This window comes from Meles meles, chromosome 10, assembly GCF_922984935.1.
Source record: "Meles meles chromosome 10, mMelMel3.1 paternal haplotype, whole genome shotgun sequence".
Lineage (NCBI taxonomy): Eukaryota > Metazoa > Chordata > Mammalia > Carnivora > Mustelidae > Meles > Meles meles.
Window position 1 is genome coordinate 91,530,713 of NC_060075.1, and position 19,746 is coordinate 91,550,458.

Here is a 19,746-nt window from a genome sequence, read left to right on the forward strand (position 1 = left end):
TCATATATAACAGCAGGTATATATCTGTTTCTTATGGCTTTGTACCCCCAGGCAATGCTAGGCAAAAAAGGAAGAAATGATCTGAATGAAATGGTCCTAAAATTCTCCAAGCATGGTAGGAAATAGAGTAAAATATTTCCCTTCACTGAAATGGTCATTATTATGATTTGACCTGTTCAGAAGAGTAGGTTGAAATACAGATTCATACGTGTATCCACATTTTAAACATATTTTAGGAAATATTTTAATAGTAAACGAAATTGGAATTAGTTTTCAGTGCTTCCTTAGAGTCTCATTTCTGTTATCTTTGAGTACAATCTGACTACTTCAGTTTTATTTCTACACAGACTCAACTTTTTATTGTGGAACTTTTCATAGGAGATATCTCAGTATATAAACAACTAATATAAGCTTGCTTAGTGCAATTGTGTAATATAAACTGATTTTGTTTTTTGCAACCTATATTACATTTTTTTTTTCAAAGACCCCATTCATTTGATGGACAGAAATCACAAGTAGGCAGAGAGGCAGGCACAGAGAGAGGGGGAGGCAGGCTCCCTGCGGCGCAGAGAGCCCGATGTGGGGCTCGATCCCAGGACTCTGGGATCATGACCTGAGCTGAAGGCAGAGGCTTTAACCCACTGAGCCACCCAGGCATCCCCTCCTTATTACATTTTTAATAAACCAGAGGTGCATTTTATTCAAAGATCTCAGTGACTCTCGTAGATTAAATGGGAATCCTGGAGTGATCATTTTTGTAAGGTGAAAATGTTTTTATGATTGGGATCATTATCTGACTGTTTGTTTTCAAGTTTGGATTTTTCCCTTTTGAGTTGAAAGTAAACTTATACTACATAATTAAGTGAAATATTATATCCAGCTTATGAATTAATGAGGCTCGCCATCAGAAAACCAATGATGGGAAGGGCCAGACAGCAAAGCCATAAGACTGAGACATGTGGGCCTGTTGGCTTCTAAGGCAGATGCCCTAAATTCTTGTTACTGTGCCCACTTGTGGTACTCCTCCATTTTCTCTCTCTCTTTTTAAAAAAGATTTATTTATTTGAGAGAGAGAGAGAAAGGGAGAGAGTGTGAGTGTGTGTGGATGAGCAGGGGAGGGGCAGAGGCAGAGAGAGAATCCTAAGCAGACTCCCCACTGAACAGGGAGTCACATACAGGGCTTCATCCCACGACTCTGAGATCATGACCTGAGCCGAAATTGAGAGTCAGAGGCATAACCAACTGAACCACCCAGGTGCCGCCATTTTCTCCTTTTCACCCTGCTATCGTTGGCTTCCTCTTTTGCTGTCCATGTAACTGCCTCTCTCAATTTTGACTGCCTCAGGAAGGCAAAGTAAATTTGTTGGTATTGGGTTTCAAGCAAGAGCAAAAATACTCTCTGAGTGAAAGTCCAAGACGCTTCCTGTAAGTCAAATGCTTGAACTCTAGTTCAGGCACTCGGTGGACGTCTTTTGCTAGCATAACAACTTCTCCCCTCATTCCCTTACTCTTGGAGCTGCTGGCCAAATGACTGCTGGATCATTTAAGGCTCTTTATACATAACTGTTATTGACTGCCATTGTGATTATTTAAAATACAGCTTGTCTATAAAATTAAGTAAGATACATGTTATAAATGATAAGGTACTACATTCCTTTGTTTTCATATAAAAATATATCTATAAAAGGACTCATTAAAAAAATAGTAACCTTCACTGAGAGATTATTTGTTTCAAAGAATGAAAGAATACTTCTGAAATCATGCCTTCTACAGGACCCAAGCTGCGGGAACAAAGGTATTAGTGTTCTTCCCTGGGAGTCTCCCTTGCTAATCTCCCTTGATTCCCAGAAACCTCCTATTTACAAAACAAGATGAGTTTATTCTTGAGTTGGCTTGTCTGCCCACTTGGAAAGAGCTGGTTTTATTTAAGTCATCTCAGTTCAATCTCAGTTTGAACTAAGTACCAAATTAATTTCTAAAAATTTATATATATATATTTTTAAGATTTTATTTATTTGACAGAGATCACAATTAGGCAGAGAGGCAGGTGGAGAGAGAGAAAGGGAAGCAGGCTCCCTGCTGAGCAGAGAGCCTGATGCGGGTCTCGATCCCAGGACTCTGAGATCATGACCTGAGCCAAATGCAGAGGCTTAACCCACTGAGCCACCCAGATGCCCCTAAAAATTTATATTTGAACTATGTATCAATTCAGTAGTTTTTCTTCAGCATGAAGAGTGGATCAGTCTCTATGTAGCTACATATGAAGTATTTAGGTATTTTTATTTCCAGCCATCTCATTCGGGTTGGGGAAGAGTTTTACCTAAAATACGGGCTAATTGGGACTTTTGGGTTTGTCCGTTTTTAGTCTCAGTAATAGCACATCAACATTGTGAAATTAGGTCACTTAATAGTCCCTATAAAACCGCTTTAAGATATAAATTTTTAAAGCTTTTCTGCAAGTAAAATTCAGTATGTAATGAAATTTTTTCTTTTAAAACATCTCATTTTTATTGTAAAAAAGTGCAGATAAACAAAAAAAGTAGAAATCACCCATGGTTTTACCACTCCAATTAAGCATCATTAACTTGGTATATGTATTGCTAAGACTGGATGTTTTTAATGGTCTCTGTATTAGCCAACACATTTTTATGATTTTACATGAAATTTTTAAGTGCTGTTTGATGATGTTATCATGATTTTTCACATGGGAAGAATATACAATTGTTCTCTTTATACAGACTTTGATTGAGATTTTTCAAAATGTTGGCAACACCAATCTTGCTGATTTCATTGCTGGATTACTCACCATTATCATCTGTATGGCGGTTAAGGAAGTGAATGACCGATTTAAGCACAAAATTCCAGTCCCTATTCCTATAGAAGTAATTGTGGTAAGTAAAACATGTAATTAGAAAGTTCAGCATTAATGAATTTAACAAGAAAGAAGTTGTAATACATATGGAATAGTACTCAGCCATAAAAAATAATGAAATCTTGCCATTGACAACAACATTGTTGGAGCTAGAGAGTATCATGCTTGGTGAAATAAGTCAGAGAAAGAGAGATACTAAATGATTTTACTCATATATGGAATTTAAGAAACAAACAAACAAAAACTCCCCCATATTCTTTTTTTTTTTTTTTAAGATTTTATTTATTTATTTGACAGAGATCACAAGTAGGCAGAGAGGCAGGCAGAGAGAGAGGCAGAGAGAGAGGAGGAAGCAGGCTCCCTGCGGAGCAGAGAGCCTGATGCAGGGCTCGATCCCAGGACCCTGAGATCATGACCTGAGCCGAAGGCAGCGGCTTAACCCACTGAGCCACCCAGGCGCCCCCATATTCTTTTTTTAATTTAATTTTATTTTTTATTGAATTATGTTAGTCACCATACAAGTACATCATTAGCTTTTGATGTAGTGTTCCATGATTTGTTGTTTATGTATAACACCCAGTACTCCATGCAATCTGTGTCCTCCTTAATACCCATCACCAGGCTCCCCCATCTCTCCACACTCCTCCCCTCTAAAACCCTCAGTTTGTTTCCTGGAGTCCATAGTCTCTCATGGTTCATTGCCCCCTCTGATTCCCCCCCCCTTCCATTTTTCCCTTCCTTCTCCTAATGCCCTCCATGCTATTCCTTATGTTCCACAAATTAAAAACCCCCAGATTCTTTTTTCTTTTAAAGATTTTATTTATTTATTTGACAGAGATCACAAGTAGGCAGAGAGGCAGGCAGAGAGAGGAAGAGAGAAGCAGGCTCCCTGCTGAGCAGAGATCCCGATGTGGGGCTCTATCCCAGGACCCCGGGATCATGACCTGAGCCGAAGGCAAAGGCTTTAACCCACTGAGCTACCCTGGTGCCCCAAAACCCCCAGATTCTTAAATACAGAGAACTGGTGATTGCCAGAGGGGAGGTAGGTGGGGGGATAGGGGAAACAGATAAAGGGGAATAAGAGCACTGTCTTATCTTGATGAACACTGAGTAATGCAGAGAAAAGTTGTATCATTTTACCGCACACCTGAGACTAATATAATGTATGTTAATATAATGTATGTTAATTGTACTTGGATAAAAAAAAAAAAGAAACCAACAGGGCAGGCTTCCTAAGGAGGAGACCAAAGAAAGGGGGCGAGGAGTTGTTAAAACATGTAGTTTTAAATTTTTTAACCTCTTGTTTTATTTCAGACAATAATTGCTACTGCCATTTCATATGGAGCCGACCTGGAAAAAAATTACAATGCTGGTATTGTTAAATCCATCCCAAGGGGGTGAGTGTGGAGCTCCTCTTAGGCTATACTAAGTACTTTCTATTTAAAAGAAACCTTTTATTACAAGCTTCATTTCATTGATGCTCCTTCCATAGTCTTCCCCGTGTGTGATCTTAAAGAGGCACCCACGGGTACAAACGATCAGATAAACTGTGTGTGTAGAGAAAGCTCGAGCCATTTGTTGAAAAGCAGCTCCCATATGCTCTGAGGTTTTTTTCTTCATTTTCTTAAAATGTGGCAGGACTTACACAGTCACCACCAGACTCCTGACTTAAACTCCTGTGTATCATTACAATATAATACAAATAGAATCAGGGTTAGTAACATTTATCACACTGAGAGCAATCTGCTTGAGAAATAAGGGACAGCTGGCCTGAATTCTCCACCAATTAGTTTAATCAATCTTAGGTCATAATTATGTCATTAGCTCTCACGAATAAAATGCATCATCTTAAGGGAGGTTTCCTACATATTTGGTAGTTCGGTGAGTTAGGAAAGTAGAGTTGAGTATCTTCGTGCACTTCTGTCTCCACCTAGATGGGTGACACGGTGGAGAACAAAGTAAATTCTTCATTCGGGCTTGTTCTGAAATGCCGGTGAGATCTCTCATAAAATGCACTGAATGGACCAAGTGCAGTACACTGTAATTTCAACATACGGCATTAAAAAAGAAACCCAGATGTTTGCTAGATCGGTAACATTAACTTCCCACAATTATGACCAGACTCACCGTTAGATAGCCGGCAGGTGCTGGTGCCAGAGGATGTCACCGTCGCGCTTGTTTCCACTGCTTTCCAAGTGCCGTGCTTTGCACTTGTGTTTGAGAGTGTGGTGCGGGGGGGACGGGGCAGGCGAGGTCAGCAGAATCATCAGGGTTTTCTCCTGGCCGCCTTCGGAAGGCCACTTTTCCATTCTCGTCGGAGCGGTGGTGCATTTGCCAAATGTTCAGGGCCAACCTCAAGTAAATGGAATCATGTTTATCACACCTAACTCTCCGTTATAGGTCCCCCGGCCTTTCGGGGTCCCACCACTCCCCGCCCTTATCTTTTCAGAAAAGCCTCCTGAACCCTCACTCCCCTTCATAGCATTAGCTCATGATCAGGCCAGACATGGGAGGGTTGGCTGTGGCCAAACAGGACCTCTGAAGAAGGGCAGGAGGTAAGGGAAAGACAACTCAGAGGTCATTGGAAGGGGTCCAGCCTGGGCCCCAAGTGACGTGGGGCAAAAAATCAGCCCTGCTAAGATCCAGCAAGGTAATATAAATGGATGGCAGCTGTGTGGTACATTCAGGGTCTCCCTACACTTACTGAGCACCTCCTATGTGCATGGGTACTGATTACTTACATCATCCCTCCTTGACTCCTTCCAATAACCCTATGAGAAGAGTATGTAGCCCCCATTTGACAGCTGAAGAAACTGGGACTTGGGAATCTTAAATAATATGCCCCAAGTCAGTCAGTCAGTTTCATACAGAGCCATGGAGCCAGCATTCACATCCTTTGACTTTAAGTCTCTGTGCTTTACACTTTGTGACCCTGGAGAATCAAGGCCTAGGCGTTAGAGAAGTTGGCAGGCAGGCACTGGGCATTAGGTCACAATCAAAGTTGAACACTGCAGGAATGGAAAGGTATCTGGACAGACTGAATTACCTCAAGTAGGGCTGATTGGGTCTTGGGAATGAGTCACAAGCCTGATAGTATATAAAGATTTTATTTGTCAGAGAGAGCTCACACAAGCAGGGGGAGTGGCAGGCAGAGCTGAGAAGGAGGCTCTCCACTGAGCAGGGAGTCCGATGTGGGGCTCGATCCCAGGACACTGGGATCATGACCTGAGCTGAAAGCAGACACTTAACCCACTGAGCCACCCAGGTGCCCCCACAAGCCTGGTTTTAAGAAGTGAGGTCCAAGCGCACGTCCAGATGAGCAAAAGTGTGATACAAATCTTGTGAGTCAGGAGGGGATGTGGGAGAAAAGGAGTCTGGAAAGTAACCTCACCTGTGGGGAGAAAAATGCTACTGGGGCAGAGAATCAGACAGATCCTGTTATGCACGAAATCAACATTCATACTAGACCCTACTAAATGACCTTGAGCAAGTTACTTCACGTCTCTGGACCTCAGTTCCCTTATTAACAAAAGGAGAGATGGAGATTCAACCATTTCTAGGATATTAGATGAGCATATTAATTTGGATGATATCAGGATATTAGCTAGCTCTAAATTTCTGTGATTTTTGGTAACAGTCTTATTTCTGCTGTTGCACTTCCCTCTGATTAGAGGAGGGGAATGTAGTTTCCTATTAAAGGAAACTTAGACATAAGTGAGGTAGGTGAAGGATATTGTTTTGGTGGGGTTTTTCTGTTTGCTTGTTTTGGAGGTTTCTTGGCTAGGGACCTCTGGCTGTACGCTCTATGGATAAGTCATCAAGATATAGGTACATGAAAGTCATTCCCCCAGTTTTCATATTTGCAGACAGCTGAATAATTATAAACATACAGGTTTCCTTCCTTCTTTCCTTCATTCCCTCCCTTCTTCCTTTTTTTCCTTTTTAAGTGGGCTTTTGTGCCCAAAATGGGGCTTAAGCTCACAACCCTGAGATCAAACATCACATGTTCTACTGACTGAGCCAGCCAGGTGCCCCTAGGTTTATTTCTTTACATGGTTTGTAGAACAGCATTGGTATGTCCAGCAGTAGCCGTTCGACCCCACAGTCACTGGGAAGTCTTAGTCATTGTGATTCTGGAACATTCTGATAATTACATAAATGTAATCTTTTCTGGACTCAAGATTTTAAATATCGTGGCTCTTAAGATGCAGATTTTCTACTCAGCTCTTTTAGCATCCAATATCTTTTGTCTCTTTCATAGACCTGACATCTTCGCAGAAGGCAAATCTCATTTTATGGCCAGACTATCTTTTAAATTCAAAGACCTTTAAGATAAAATTGTGTGAGGAGAAACACTAATGTATGAAATGGCGTGGCATCAGGCTGTATACTACAGAATCCATAATGACACATTTATTCGTGTCAGGGGTATAGATAAGGCAGCGTTGGAAGAGGGGATGAAGAAGTCAGCCCACGAGAGCGCGCCAGCTTCTAATTAAAAACTGTAAAAGCAGTGATACCACTTACTTGTCGCAATCTGCTTTTTCCCTCGGGATCAAGCATTTTCATGCCTGACTTGGGTCTGGGTGGATATAGCCTTTGGCGAGGTAGGAACAGAGAACTGTGGTCAAATCCTCACTGGGTTTTTTTGTTTGTTTTTAAAACTTACTAGGTTTTTGCCTCCCATACTTCCACCTGTGAGTCTGTTTTCTGAGATGCTGGCTGCCTCGTTTTCCATCGCCGTGGTGGCTTATGCTATTGCAGTGTCTGTGGGCAAAGTTTATGCCATCAAATACGATTACACCATCGATGGGAACCAGGTACGGTCACCCTTGCGCTGACCTGCTTTCGTAGGGCGGCAAAGAGAAAGGCATAAGTGGGACAGACTTCGTTATCTGCAGGAGAAGGGATTGGTTTCTTTCATCAGCCCTTGTCGAGCTGTTTCCCTCTTCCACGTGCTAATTGAAATTATTTTGAAATACGCAGGCTGCGTCTCTTTCCTTTCTAAGAGTTAATTCAGTCAGGTCCTAAATAACATTCAACGCTCACATATTAGGTCAGCATGAGAATCCTTCCTGCAGTCCAGTATCTCTGGATGTATTTCATAAGGGGAGCTATAATATAGCAAATCAGTGCAATGAACGCCAGTGATGATGGTTGTGACCACTTTAAATTCAGGCGGTTCACTGCGGTAAATACACACGGGCCCTTGTTCAGGTGGGCTGATTTTAAATTGCTCCCATGTGTGCAAGTGTGGGCAGTGTCTGGGGCTACCAGGCAGGGTGGGCTTGGGAGCTTGCTTTCTTCCTCTTTTTCCTTAAACACTTGGCAAGGGTCTTGCCCATCTCTTGTCCCCCCATCTCTGCCTTAGGAATTCATTGCCTTTGGGATCAGCAACATCTTCTCGGGATTTTTCTCTTGCTTTGTGGCCACCACTGCCCTGTCCCGCACGGCTGTCCAGGAGAGCACCGGGGGAAAGACCCAGGTAAGGCACAGCACCGTGGGGGTGTCACGGTCCTGGGAAGGATGCGCCTGTGAACAGCAGCCGGAATGGCATTTAGGAGAGCCGAGAAAGGCAAGTAGCCTTGGAGCGTGGAGGCTTGTGCCTCGGGAGGCACAGATCCAAGCAGGTCCGACCCGGGGCTCACTCATCAACTTGATCCATCTCCTCCCCAGAAACCTCTCCGACATTGACGGTTTCCCAATGCCGAGATTCTCAAAGGAATCTCTGTGTCAGTGCTCAGCTTGCAGGTGGTGTATGCAACCTGGGTTTCCGGGATAATAAGAACTGACAAGGAGATCAGTGGTGAAGAATGCTGATTTTATCAATGTGTTATCTGGGGATAGAGAAGGCCCAGCTGAGCACTTTCTGGCGTTAGTGAGCTGTGGCATTTTTGGGAGAATCCAGAGTGTCCACTACGTTTCCTTTCTAAGGATCAGGAAAGTTCCTGATAGGAAGTTCCTGATAGAATTTCCTCTAGAAGCCTTCATCCCACAGAACAAGTCTGCCAGCCGGGGATATTTTGGTGACAACATTTTGGCCCTTCCTCTCCAGGACGATTTTTGTTCCTGAAGTTCTACACGTGGGTTTAATCTTATCAGTGCGGTTTTAGGTTGTTACCTTCACAAAGGGACCTCAAATCCGGCATCCCAGTTCAACTCTGAATAACCCCGCCTTTGGCCACAAAGCTAAGGAGCCATTCTCAAAGGCTATCCTTTCTAGCGGGGCGTGGGGTCAGATTTGCCAAAACAGGTGAATGGCGGCAAGGGACAGGCTCAGGAATTGTGTTTCTGTTGTGCCTGGGGGGTGGTTCCCCTCCCCACACACAGCTATTATTTCAGAGTAAAAAGTGCATTGAGGCTATGAAGGAGGATGTCATTGAATCCAAGGTAAGTACTATGACACACACGGGCTTCAGGTAGGGTTTGTTATGGCAGGGACACACAGCAGTGTGAAAGAGATTAATTGACAAAACTAGTGACTCCCTACAGTGGCCTGCCCAGGGGGAGCCTTAATTGTCCCCAGGGCACACGTGATGCTCCTTTCCTATTTATAATGGATCTCTGTGTAGGGGGATTGGAAGAATGGGCCTCTTCCAATTTCTTGGGTCCTGTTGAACAACATTTCATTTTAATTTTCAGAAATTTTCTTTTTAAAATTGAACTTCCTTTTTTGGGGGTGGAGGGGAGACAGACCAGACCTTTCTAGCTCTGTGGGAGCAGGGAAGACAATCCAGCCCGTACCGGGAGGCCGAGCCAGGGGTCTGTGTTCGGCAGGGAAGTGGTCAGAGGTGATTTCCAGAGCTGCCCCCATGTTCCAGTGGTGGCTGTCAGCACGCGAGTTGAAGCGAGATGAAAGCACTCTGCTTTCATCGGAGATGGGGCATTGACAGACTCTCCAGGGTCCGGGGCTCTATGCAGGTGCAGGCAGGTCCCCCACGGGTGATGTCCACTCTCCTGCTGTGGCCTGCAGGCGCAAAGGAGGCACGGGCCAGCCGGCCCAGGAAGAATGCCCGTGTAAAGCGATTCCTTGGCAGAGGGCTTGGGGATAATGGTGTTCTGGTAAGCTAACACCCACTGCCACACACTGGCATGTATTATATTTAGGAATGAAGGATGCCAGCATTTCAGTAGTGAGGAATGAAGCAAGCACAGAAGGGGCTTGACATTTAATTACTGAAATGTATACTGAGTTCTGGGGTTAAAAGTCCAAGTGCCTGGACTGAAATCCAGGGACTCATGACCACATAAACTGGACGGTCTTCCCCTGTTGTGTGGCTTCTCGGGCTTTCTCTCATGTTGGGGGCCTCAGTGTCAGCATCTATAAAATGGGAATATTAACTCCACTCAAAGGGATGTTGTGAGGATTGGGTAAAAACGTCTAGAAAGTCCTGGCGCGTACTTGTAAATGCTGATTGTTCCCATCTGCCGCTCCTCACGGTAGGAGAGCATCGTCGTCCCAGTGATACATATGTTGTCCCTGACACGGAAGAACCAGTCCTCTCCCAGATGAATGAGTGGAGTAGTGAGGGTTAGTGCTCGCTAACTCGCACGTTCTCAGACTGCAGCAGGGCTTAACGTTATAGCCCGTTCTTTCTCTCACCTTTACCTGACTCCTACAGAATCATCAGAAACTCTGATTACAAACTGTTCTCTGATCTGATTACCTTCTCACTTAGAATCATTAATTATCTAGTGATTGAATGTGCTCATAGATATAAAATCTACCGCAGTTCCCACAAACCAGCCTTATAAAGTAAGTACAAGTAACAGAATCCTCTCAGATTTTGAGTGACCAAAATTCATCTCGGTCCCCATCATTGGCGGCTTACTGTCCCATGTACTTGGCGAGTAGGTGGCCATTCTTCTGGCAGGACCTGGGCAGCTGGCTGGGGTCTCTGTCCCCAGAGCTCCATTTCTTTCAGCTACTCGCAGAGCCCCGCATCCACAGCAAGATACAAGTGGCTCGTGGTTGGCGACCAGTGTTGGTTACGCAACTATGTGGAAGGAAGGGGGGGAGGGAGGGAGAATGGATGGATGGACAGAGAGAGGATATTAGTTTTTCTGCTCAGATAGGAAAGGGAAAGCCACCAAGGTACAGGCCTCCTAGTGGTGTGCTAATGGGCAACAGAGCCTAAAAAAGAGGTCTGGAAGTATGAAGCGAAGTTTCTAGTCCATTAGATACATAATCTTGCCTCAGGCTGATCTAACCATAATGAGAAGGTTGAAATGATCTATTTCAAGGTGGGAAGACTATGACTTTGAAATTTCCTGATGATTCTGGATTTTCCTTTGATGCGGGCCTGACCTCTCTCTTCACCGGCAACTGTTGCAGCAGGCGGCACTTGTGCCCAAGCCTGTCTTCCCTGTTGCTTCTCCCACTGCTTTGCTTCTGGTGCTCTGTCTCCTTTTCTCCTCTGTTTCAGAGTTTCTGGTCTTCACCTCGGCCCCGCCGCAGCCGTCTCAGTGCTAATCACACCAGAGAATAGCCCCACCCCTCAGCCTCTCTCCTAACTATTCACGGATCTTAGCAGAGCTTTTTGGCCAGCGAAGGTAAAGTTTCTGAAGGTCCTTTATGTCCCGCGCGCTGGCCCCCCCGTCCATGGGGCCACACTCTGAGCCTGTGTCTGGGGACAGAGGAGGAGGGGATGCGGTCCCACGTGTCATGGTGCTCACGTAGGGTTCTGAATTTGCGCTGGGACCGGGGCACTTAGTTCCTCTGTGACTTTTGTGGGAATCATATGCCGCTAGTACGAAGTGTCAAGAATCATATGCCGTTAGTATGAGGTATCATCAGAATCGCGGTTAGGGCTGCGGCTTCCATGACGCAGAAGAATCTGATGTGAATTGGCCCAATTTATTTCCCAAGAACATTCAGTGATTGCTCTTGCGGGAAGGGGTGGCCCCCGTTCCCCGCTCTGGCAAATGGTTACAAGTCTGGCCTCCCGATGGGACACCGCAGCTCTAGGTCAGTAACACATCGCGCAGCAGTCCCGGCGGCGCTGGCTTTCCCTGCGCAGGCTCAGTCTCCACGTTTCCTTTAATTCCTCTGCCATAGCCATCCTGTGTGTGTTGCCCACTTTTCCCTTCCGTTGTGGAGAGTTTTCGGAACTAATTCTCATTTCTCTCAACAGTATTAAGCAGGAGGGGGGAGTAGGGCAGTGTCCAGTGGCCTGCGAACAGGCTGTCCTGCACGCATCCGCATCCCGCCAGCTAGCCGCGGGGGGGGGGGAGGCTGAACCCTGCTCACGGCAGGTGTGTGTCTTTCAGATTGCCGGCATCATCTCGGCTGGGATCGTCATGATTGCCATCGTCGCCCTGGGGAAGCTGCTGGAGCCCTTGCAGAAGGTATAGCCCTGCTTCTCGGCACACTGATTGCGTAATCTCGCTTCCCGGTCCAGCCACCAGAGAAAGAACCGGAGGTTTAAAACTCACCGGGCGGAAAGCCATTGCCCTGAATAACAGCCTTTCCTGTCTCTCCTGGCAGTCGGTCTTGGCCGCCGTCGTCATCGCCAACCTAAAAGGGATGTTCATGCAGGTGTGTGACATTCCTCGTCTGTGGAGACAGAATAAGATCGATGCTGTAAGTCACTTACCGCCTGTTTTTGTCTGAAATAAGATTTGGTTCTTCTTCTTTTTTTTTTTTAATGTTATTTATTTACTTGACAGAGAGAGAGAGCGCGAGTGCACAAGCAGGGGGAGTGGCAGGCAGAGGGAGAGGGTGAAGCAGACTCCCCACTGAGCAGAGAGCCCGATATAGGACTTAATGCCAGGACCCCCGAGATTATGACCCAAGCAGAAAGCAGACGGTTAACTAACTGAGCCACCCAGCTGCCGCAAGATTTGGTTCTTATGTGCCTCCTGCCACATCATTATGTGGGGACATGTCTCCTAAATCTCACTTGCATTTTGGGATTCCCAGAGATGAAACTAGAATTGTGTGGAGAAGCCAAGGCTCTGAAACCAAGTTTTATGAACATCCTGTATCTCCGGGGAGATCTTTTTCCATCTAGGAAGAATCCCATACAAACAAACACCAAACCAACCAACCAGACCAACAACCAAATTAAAAAAACAAAACAAATTATTTTTTAAAAAAACCTCTGTAATATAGCAGGACAAACAAAACACAAAACAAAGCAATACCAAAATACAAAACCCTTGCTGAGTCTAACTCTGACCAAAGTAAGCTTTGCAACAGGTCTGAGGAATTGTGACAACCAGAAGCTAAGTCCTGCAGAGTCCTGCTCTCATTTAAACCATGACAGACAGAAAGGAGAAAAATGCATCCCTCCAAAATGCATTGTAAAGTGAAAAAGAGTCCAGTGCAGCATGGCATAGTGTGTACAATGCACGAAAAGATAGGAAAAGAAAATACTGCTGTTCAGTCATATTTGCTCGTGACTGCAGAAAACGATGCTGGCGAAAACATGCACATGCGCAGAGACACACGCGGAAATAGAAGAGAACACAGGGAGGGAGGCTGGATGGGTGGAGAAGGGAGAGGGTTGGGTGCAAGACTTCCCACTGTAGACCTTTTTAATATTAATTCCACTTTGAAATATGTTCGTATTTTCCCTATTTAAAAGTCATATGAAAACACGTTGAAATGGGACAATCGGTCTTTACCAGAAAGGTCAATTTCCACTTCCTCTTAACATGAAGTAGAGTCCGAGTATATAAAAAAAAGCTGTGATTTGTTCATGGACAGTTGATCTGTTTTCACAAGGTAGTCTCTCACTGGACGGCACCTGCCGGCTTAAAGCAATTCTTCCTTTTCTGTTTTGTCCTAGGTTATCTGGGTGTTTACGTGCATAGCATCCATCATTCTGGGGCTGGACCTCGGTTTACTAGCCGGCCTCATGTTCGGACTGCTCACTGTGGTCCTCAGAGTGCAATTGTGAGTAAAGCAGACCCAGGTCTCCCTTAAACAGGACCACACACCCTGAGCTTCCTTATACCATTTTGATAAAATATAAGGAAACCACTCCCTTTCATAATAGTTTCTATACATTGAGGACTTCTATGAATTAAGCCCATGGTGCTTGATACACGTTATCATATTTAGTCTTCGAGAAAAAAAATCCCATGAATAGATTTTATTATTGTCATTCTACAGGTAAGCAATTCGAGGCTCAGAAAGGTTAAGAACTTTCCCGAAGATCACACAGCTACCTAGTCGCAGAGTCAGGCTTTGAACCTGGGTGTGTCTCACCTCCAAATCTGTGCACTTAGCCATGTGCTCTTCGGCTGTGCGCTCCTTTCGGTGGTGATGAGACGCAAAGATTCGTGACTCAGCAAAGGACTGAGGTGGCTCTGTGGTTCCTTCTGCAAATGAGATGTAGCACATGGAACACTGGGCCCGAGGCTAGGGGCAAGGTAGCTGCTGAACAGATTGCAGCCCTCTTGCTCCTGAAGCTAGGAACGCAGAACGGGAGACTTTGAAAGTGCTGATTGTGGGCAGAATTCATTCAGACCCGCCAAATGGAGCATGTGCCCCACAGGCCACACAATTATATGAAGTAGATGTCATTTGGACAGAGCAGAGGGAAAGCAGCAAAGGCGTGGCTCGGCACCACCTAGAGTGATCTGTGAGGCAGCCTGAGCGTCTGGGTTTCTGTTGGTTCCATAGTGACTCCTGAGAGGCTTTCGGTGTGTACCCTCCTGTGTCTGTGAAGCCGTCCCAGCGGAGAGGTGAACAGAGCCTGTCTCTCTCCTCAGAATCTCTGTTACCTTTCCAGACTTCTGGCCTCTTCTCTGCCTGGGCTTGGGTTGCAATGGAGTAAGACCCCTCCCACTTTGCATAAGCTCACCCTTCCTTTATTTTTTTTAAATTATGCTATGTTAGTCACCATACAGTACATCATTTTTGATGTAGTGTTCCTTAACACCCAGTGCTCCAAGCAATCCGTGTCCTCCCTAATACCCACCACCAAGCTCACACATCCCCCATCCCACTCCCCTCTAATACCCTCAGTTTGATTCCTAAAGTCCACAGTCTGTCATGGTTTGTCTCCCCTCTGATTCCCCCCACCTTCAAATTTTCCCTTCCTTCTCCTAATGACGTCCATGCTATTCCCTACATTCCACAAATAAGTGAAACCATATGATAACTGACTCTCTCTGCTTGACTTATTTCACTCAGCATAATCTCCTCCAGTCCCATCCACGTTGATACAAAAGTTGGGTGTTCATCCTTTCTGATGGAGGCATAATACTCTATAGTATACATGAACCACATCTTCCTTATCCATTCGTCTGTTGAAGGGCATCTCGGCTCCTTCCAGCGCTATTTTGGACATCGCTGCTATGAACACTGGGGTGAACATGACCCTTCTTTTAACGACATCTGTATCTTTGGAGTAAATACCCCGTAGTGCAATTGCTGGGTCATAGCGTAGCTCTATTTTTAACTTTTTGAGGAAACTCCACACTGTTTTCCGAAGTTAAGCCCACCCTTCTCATTGCACCAGCCAGCTCCCCTTCTTCCCAAAAGCTTGTGTTCACTGCTTCGGCGCCCCTATGTGGTTGCCTACAGGCCCAGAGAGTTCCCAAGCTCCCTGCGTGCCCAGTTTGCTGCTGGGGAAATAACTCCGAACCTGTCCTTGGAAGATGCTGCTTCTCGTGCTCTCTGTGCCTCAGTGTTTAGTTGGCTTTGTGAGGGTGTGGTTGGGAGAGAAAGGTTTGTGGAGAAAGATGATGTAGCTTATGAGCTTTTCGTGAAAATTCAGCACAGCCCGAGAAGCCGAGGATAAAGCAGCAGCACGTTTTAGCTGCTGATTCGGTAACCAGGCTTTTAGCCAAGCAAAAGCCATATCCTCCACAATGCTTCATTGCCAGTAATTATATGGCTGATCTGGAGAGCACGTTGCCAAGAGTACCCCAAACAGATACTCTTTCTTCAGGAATTGTTATTTAACATCTGTCCCTGGTCTCACTTGAAGAATCATGGGATTTATTCGATTACATCAGGAGCAGGAAGACAACAGTCTGGTTGATGGGAGGAACTTTCTCCTGGTCCCCCCAGGCTCCCATTTCCACCAACTGAGACTAATTTGATTCCTGAAGACCCGCCACACTTCCTCAGAAAGTTGCTGTACCTCACGAGTAAGTTCCAGGCGCTGTGCCAGGCCGTGAGGACCCCTGGGTCAAATGTAGATGCTGCCCCTTACCTCCAGGGCCTTTTTGACCTTACCTGACCCTCAGCTTACCCGTAAAAATGAAGATAGGACTGCTGACCTTCCAGAAGGATAGTGGCACCTAGATAAAATTTACCATGTGTGAAAGCTCTTTGCTTGTCCTCTGAAGTGTGATACACATGAAAGAGGGCTGCTCACGACTTCTCTCAGCCCTCAGGGAAGTCCTCCTCCTCCCAGGGCCCGCTCAAACACCAGCCGTTCATTTCAGAGCTAGCTGTAGGGAGATGTCATCTGTAATGAAGACACAGGCCCAAAACACCAGAACGATGGGCTCTTTCCTATCTGTTATTTCTTCTAATGTTTTATTCCAAAGGAGGCCTGTTCCCAAAAATCCTGACCTGATTTTTCTTCTCCTAGTCCCTCATGGAATGGCCTGGGAAGCGTTCCTAGCACAGACATTTACAAAAGTACCAAGAGTTACAAAAATGTAAGTGCCTTTGTGAGACATTTGCTGGATTTGGGTTTTCTAGCCTGGATTTTCAGGGCTAGCTTATTTCTCTTTTAGTGTATCAGGTATAAGGTAGTTAAGAGGGGAGGCTTCTGCCAGGAACGTCTAGAAGTCCATGGGGGTGCTGTGAAAACTTTGACCCAGTGTGCCTTCTGATATGCATGGCTTGGACGAATTGTGCCCATGCTAGTTTGAAGGTCCTATTCTTATAAAGCCATTGTAAGAGGAATTTCTTAAAATAGGCAATTTGAGGATTTCCGAAAGTTTCCTCAAAATTCTATTCCTCTTTTATGTAATCTTTATCCTCTATGAAATTACCTGAAATCCCCATAAGGTTATCTTCATGTAATTCTAACTGGAGACTTAAGTTCTCTGTCACAAGGAACCTTCTTTGACATGTTGCTCTAATCTTGGAAGAAACAATATATGATACCGGAAATGAAAAAAAACAAATCCCGCGGATGGGCTTTTGTTCCCTGCAAACAAAGTAGCTTAGTGGTCACTGGGGGAAAAAGCAGAGGAAGAAAATGTTGGACACTGACCCTGGAATTCCATTAGCTGCTACTTAACTTATTTCCACATTCTTTCTCAGTTACATTGAGCCAAGTGCTGCCCAGAGCGAAACATGATGGTAGAGAATCTTCTGGCTCATGGGCTGAGTTTGGGAGTTTGCAGTTCAAGGCTCCACCCTGGGGAGACTCTGCCCGTGTCCCTCAGCCTCCCAGTTCCTGCTTTTTCCTCTCAGGGGTTGGACTGAAATTGCTAGGATTCCTAAAGACTGGAAAAATCTAGGATTCTGTAAGCTTTTTTTTTTTGGTCTAGCCACTCTGTCAGGGCAAGAACTAGAAGATGACATCACAGGCCTCCGTTCTTGCAAATCCCCTTGTTTGCTACCTTTTTTTTTTTTCTTTCTACTTTTAAAGAATAGTAGCCAAAGAACAAAGTGGGCAGGGAGTGGCATGAACTTGAGGCAAATTATTGCTAAAAATAATGTCACTGAAAAAAAATCATGTCACTGTTCTCAGCCTCAGTTTCTCCATCTGGAAATCAGAGGGTGCATAATTGCTTATGAAGGCCCTTTCTAACTTGACCTTCTATGGGATCGTAAAATTCAGTGGTTTTATTTTTTTTTTAATTTTTATTTTTAAAGATTTTATTTATTTGACACAGAGAGACAGTGAGAAAGGGAACACAAGCAGGGGTAGTGGGAGAGGGAGAACCAGGCTCCTGCTGAGCAGGGAGCCTAATGGGGGCTCGATCCAGGACCCTGGGATCATGACCTAAGCTAAAGGCAGACACGTAACAATTGAGCCACCCAGGCGCCCCTCCAGTTTTAATAACCTGTGGTCTCTAACTGGGGGAAGCCCCTATTCAGGGAGAGGTGGGTGCTGCTGCCCAGCTCCTTTGAACAACTGAAACTCCCCTCCTAGCGGAGAAGCCAGAATTTTTTTTAAAGATTTTATTTATTTGAGAGAGAGACAGAGAGAGATCAAGAGGTGGGGGAGGGGGAGCAAAGGGGGAGGGAGGGGGACAAGCAGACTGTGCTGAGCATGGAGTCCAAGAAGGGCGGGCTCCATCCCAGGACCCCTGTGATCACGGCCTGAGCTGAAACCAAGAGTCAGAGGCTCCACTGACTAAGCCCCCCACGTGGCCCCAAAAGCCAGAAATTGAATCAAATGTTTGAAGCCCAAGATTATTTAACCTCACACTTTTTTTTTTTTAATGCTAGATTGAAGAACTTGAAGGAGTGAAGATTCTTAGATTTTCTAGTCCTATTTTTTATGGCAACGTCGATGGTTTTAAAAAATGTATCAAGTCCACAGTGAGTATTTTATCCCTAGAAATTTGGTTTCTAACCCCCTTTTAGACTTCATTCTGTAGGTATTTATTGGCTCAAACTGGGCTAAGGTCCTACACCCTATTCCATCTGTTTGGGGCTTTAAGAATGATAACATCCAAGTAACTTACAGTCTGTTGGAGGATAGGAAAATACCAACACCACCATATGTGTTAAAATCCAGGTAGCAATAACTGTGGAAGACAAAACCAGCAGAGATGTCTCCAGGCGGAATTTGAGTCCCAAATGAGTCGTATATGCAGGACATGTGAGGAAGTTTCCAGAAGGGAACAATCCCTGTGAGTTGGATGCACCAGGCTGGGTGTGATAGTTGGGCAGAAAAAGTTATGTCAGGTGTTTGGGAAATCTGTGAGCTGAGAGTCAAAGGTACGTACACAACTTTGGGTTGGGAGGTCTTTGCCCAGTTGGAATAAAGGACAAAAAGTGTAAGGGAAATATGTCAGCAGGAAACTGTGGTCTTGAATGCTGTGCCAAGCTCTGATGCTAAGTCTCCCTGAGTCCAGAGCAAACTGGTTCCCAGGAATGGTCCTCTGTGATTTTGCAATAACATAAGGGCTCTGTGAGGTCAAGGACATTTGTTAACACAGACTTAAAGCTAAAGAGGTTATTCTTCACTGTTTTTGGTTGTTTTTTGTTTTTTGTTTTTTGTTTTTTGGTTTTTTTTTGCTGCTGTTGTTCTGTTTTTACCAGTGTAGAGCCTTTAATATGAGACTGTCTTTCCTGAGTCTCTGGGTAAGTGGGGGAGGGCTGATGGGGAGACTGCCACCAGACCTGAGAATTTCTTTATCAACAGGGTGTCTCAAGGAATAATACTACTTGAGAAACAACCTTCCCAGATAACATTTGCCATTAATGAGCATTAGGAACCAGACGTTTTAAGTAATTTGACGTTTTTTCCCAAAGGTTGGATTTGATGCCATTAGAGTATATAATAAGAGGCTGAAAGCACTGAGGAAAATACAGAAACTCATCAAGAAAGGACAATTAAGAGCGACAAAGGTGAGGCGACATCTTTCTTTTCCCTGTTAAATTCTTTCCCTGCTCAGAGGAAAATGAAAGCAGTTAGATAGTTAAGATTAGATTTATTCCCTTTGGTACCCAGATATGTACAAGGAGACAGTGATGTTGTTCTTGTAGGCAAGAGGAAATGGGAGACAATTTAAAAATCAGCAGACCTCTCTGGAAACACAGGGTGTGATTTTTTTTTTCCCATTGAGAAATAAACCTTATTTTTACTGAATGGAACAAAATTAGTGCTATTTCAATGCCAGAAAATTGCTCACAGTAGAAGACAGTTAAGTTCATAAACTTTTAGATCTATTACCTTTTATTCAGACTCTCTTGCCTCTGTATCTCTTGGCCAAGTTCC

The 19,746-nt window shown here is 44.8% G+C and overlaps 1 protein-coding gene across 3 annotated transcripts in view; it reads left to right on the forward strand.

Moving 5' to 3' along the window:
• The window catches only part of SLC26A4 (solute carrier family 26 member 4), a 55,528-nt gene that overhangs the window by 22,113 nt on the left and 13,669 nt on the right, over positions 1-19,746 (forward strand). For all 3 annotated transcript variants that reach the window (XM_046019991.1, XM_046019992.1, XM_046019993.1), the window contains exons 7-16: positions 2,739-2,891; positions 4,187-4,269; positions 7,545-7,692; positions 8,244-8,357; positions 12,143-12,220; positions 12,360-12,455; positions 13,666-13,772; positions 16,429-16,498; positions 18,249-18,341; positions 19,281-19,376. In XM_046019991.1, coding sequence (XP_045875947.1) covers positions 2,739-2,891; positions 4,187-4,269; positions 7,545-7,692; positions 8,244-8,357; positions 12,143-12,220; positions 12,360-12,455; positions 13,666-13,772; positions 16,429-16,498; positions 18,249-18,341; positions 19,281-19,376 — 1,038 coding nt within the window. The remainder of the gene's footprint in view (positions 1-2,738; positions 2,892-4,186; positions 4,270-7,544; positions 7,693-8,243; positions 8,358-12,142; positions 12,221-12,359; positions 12,456-13,665; positions 13,773-16,428; positions 16,499-18,248; positions 18,342-19,280; positions 19,377-19,746) is intronic.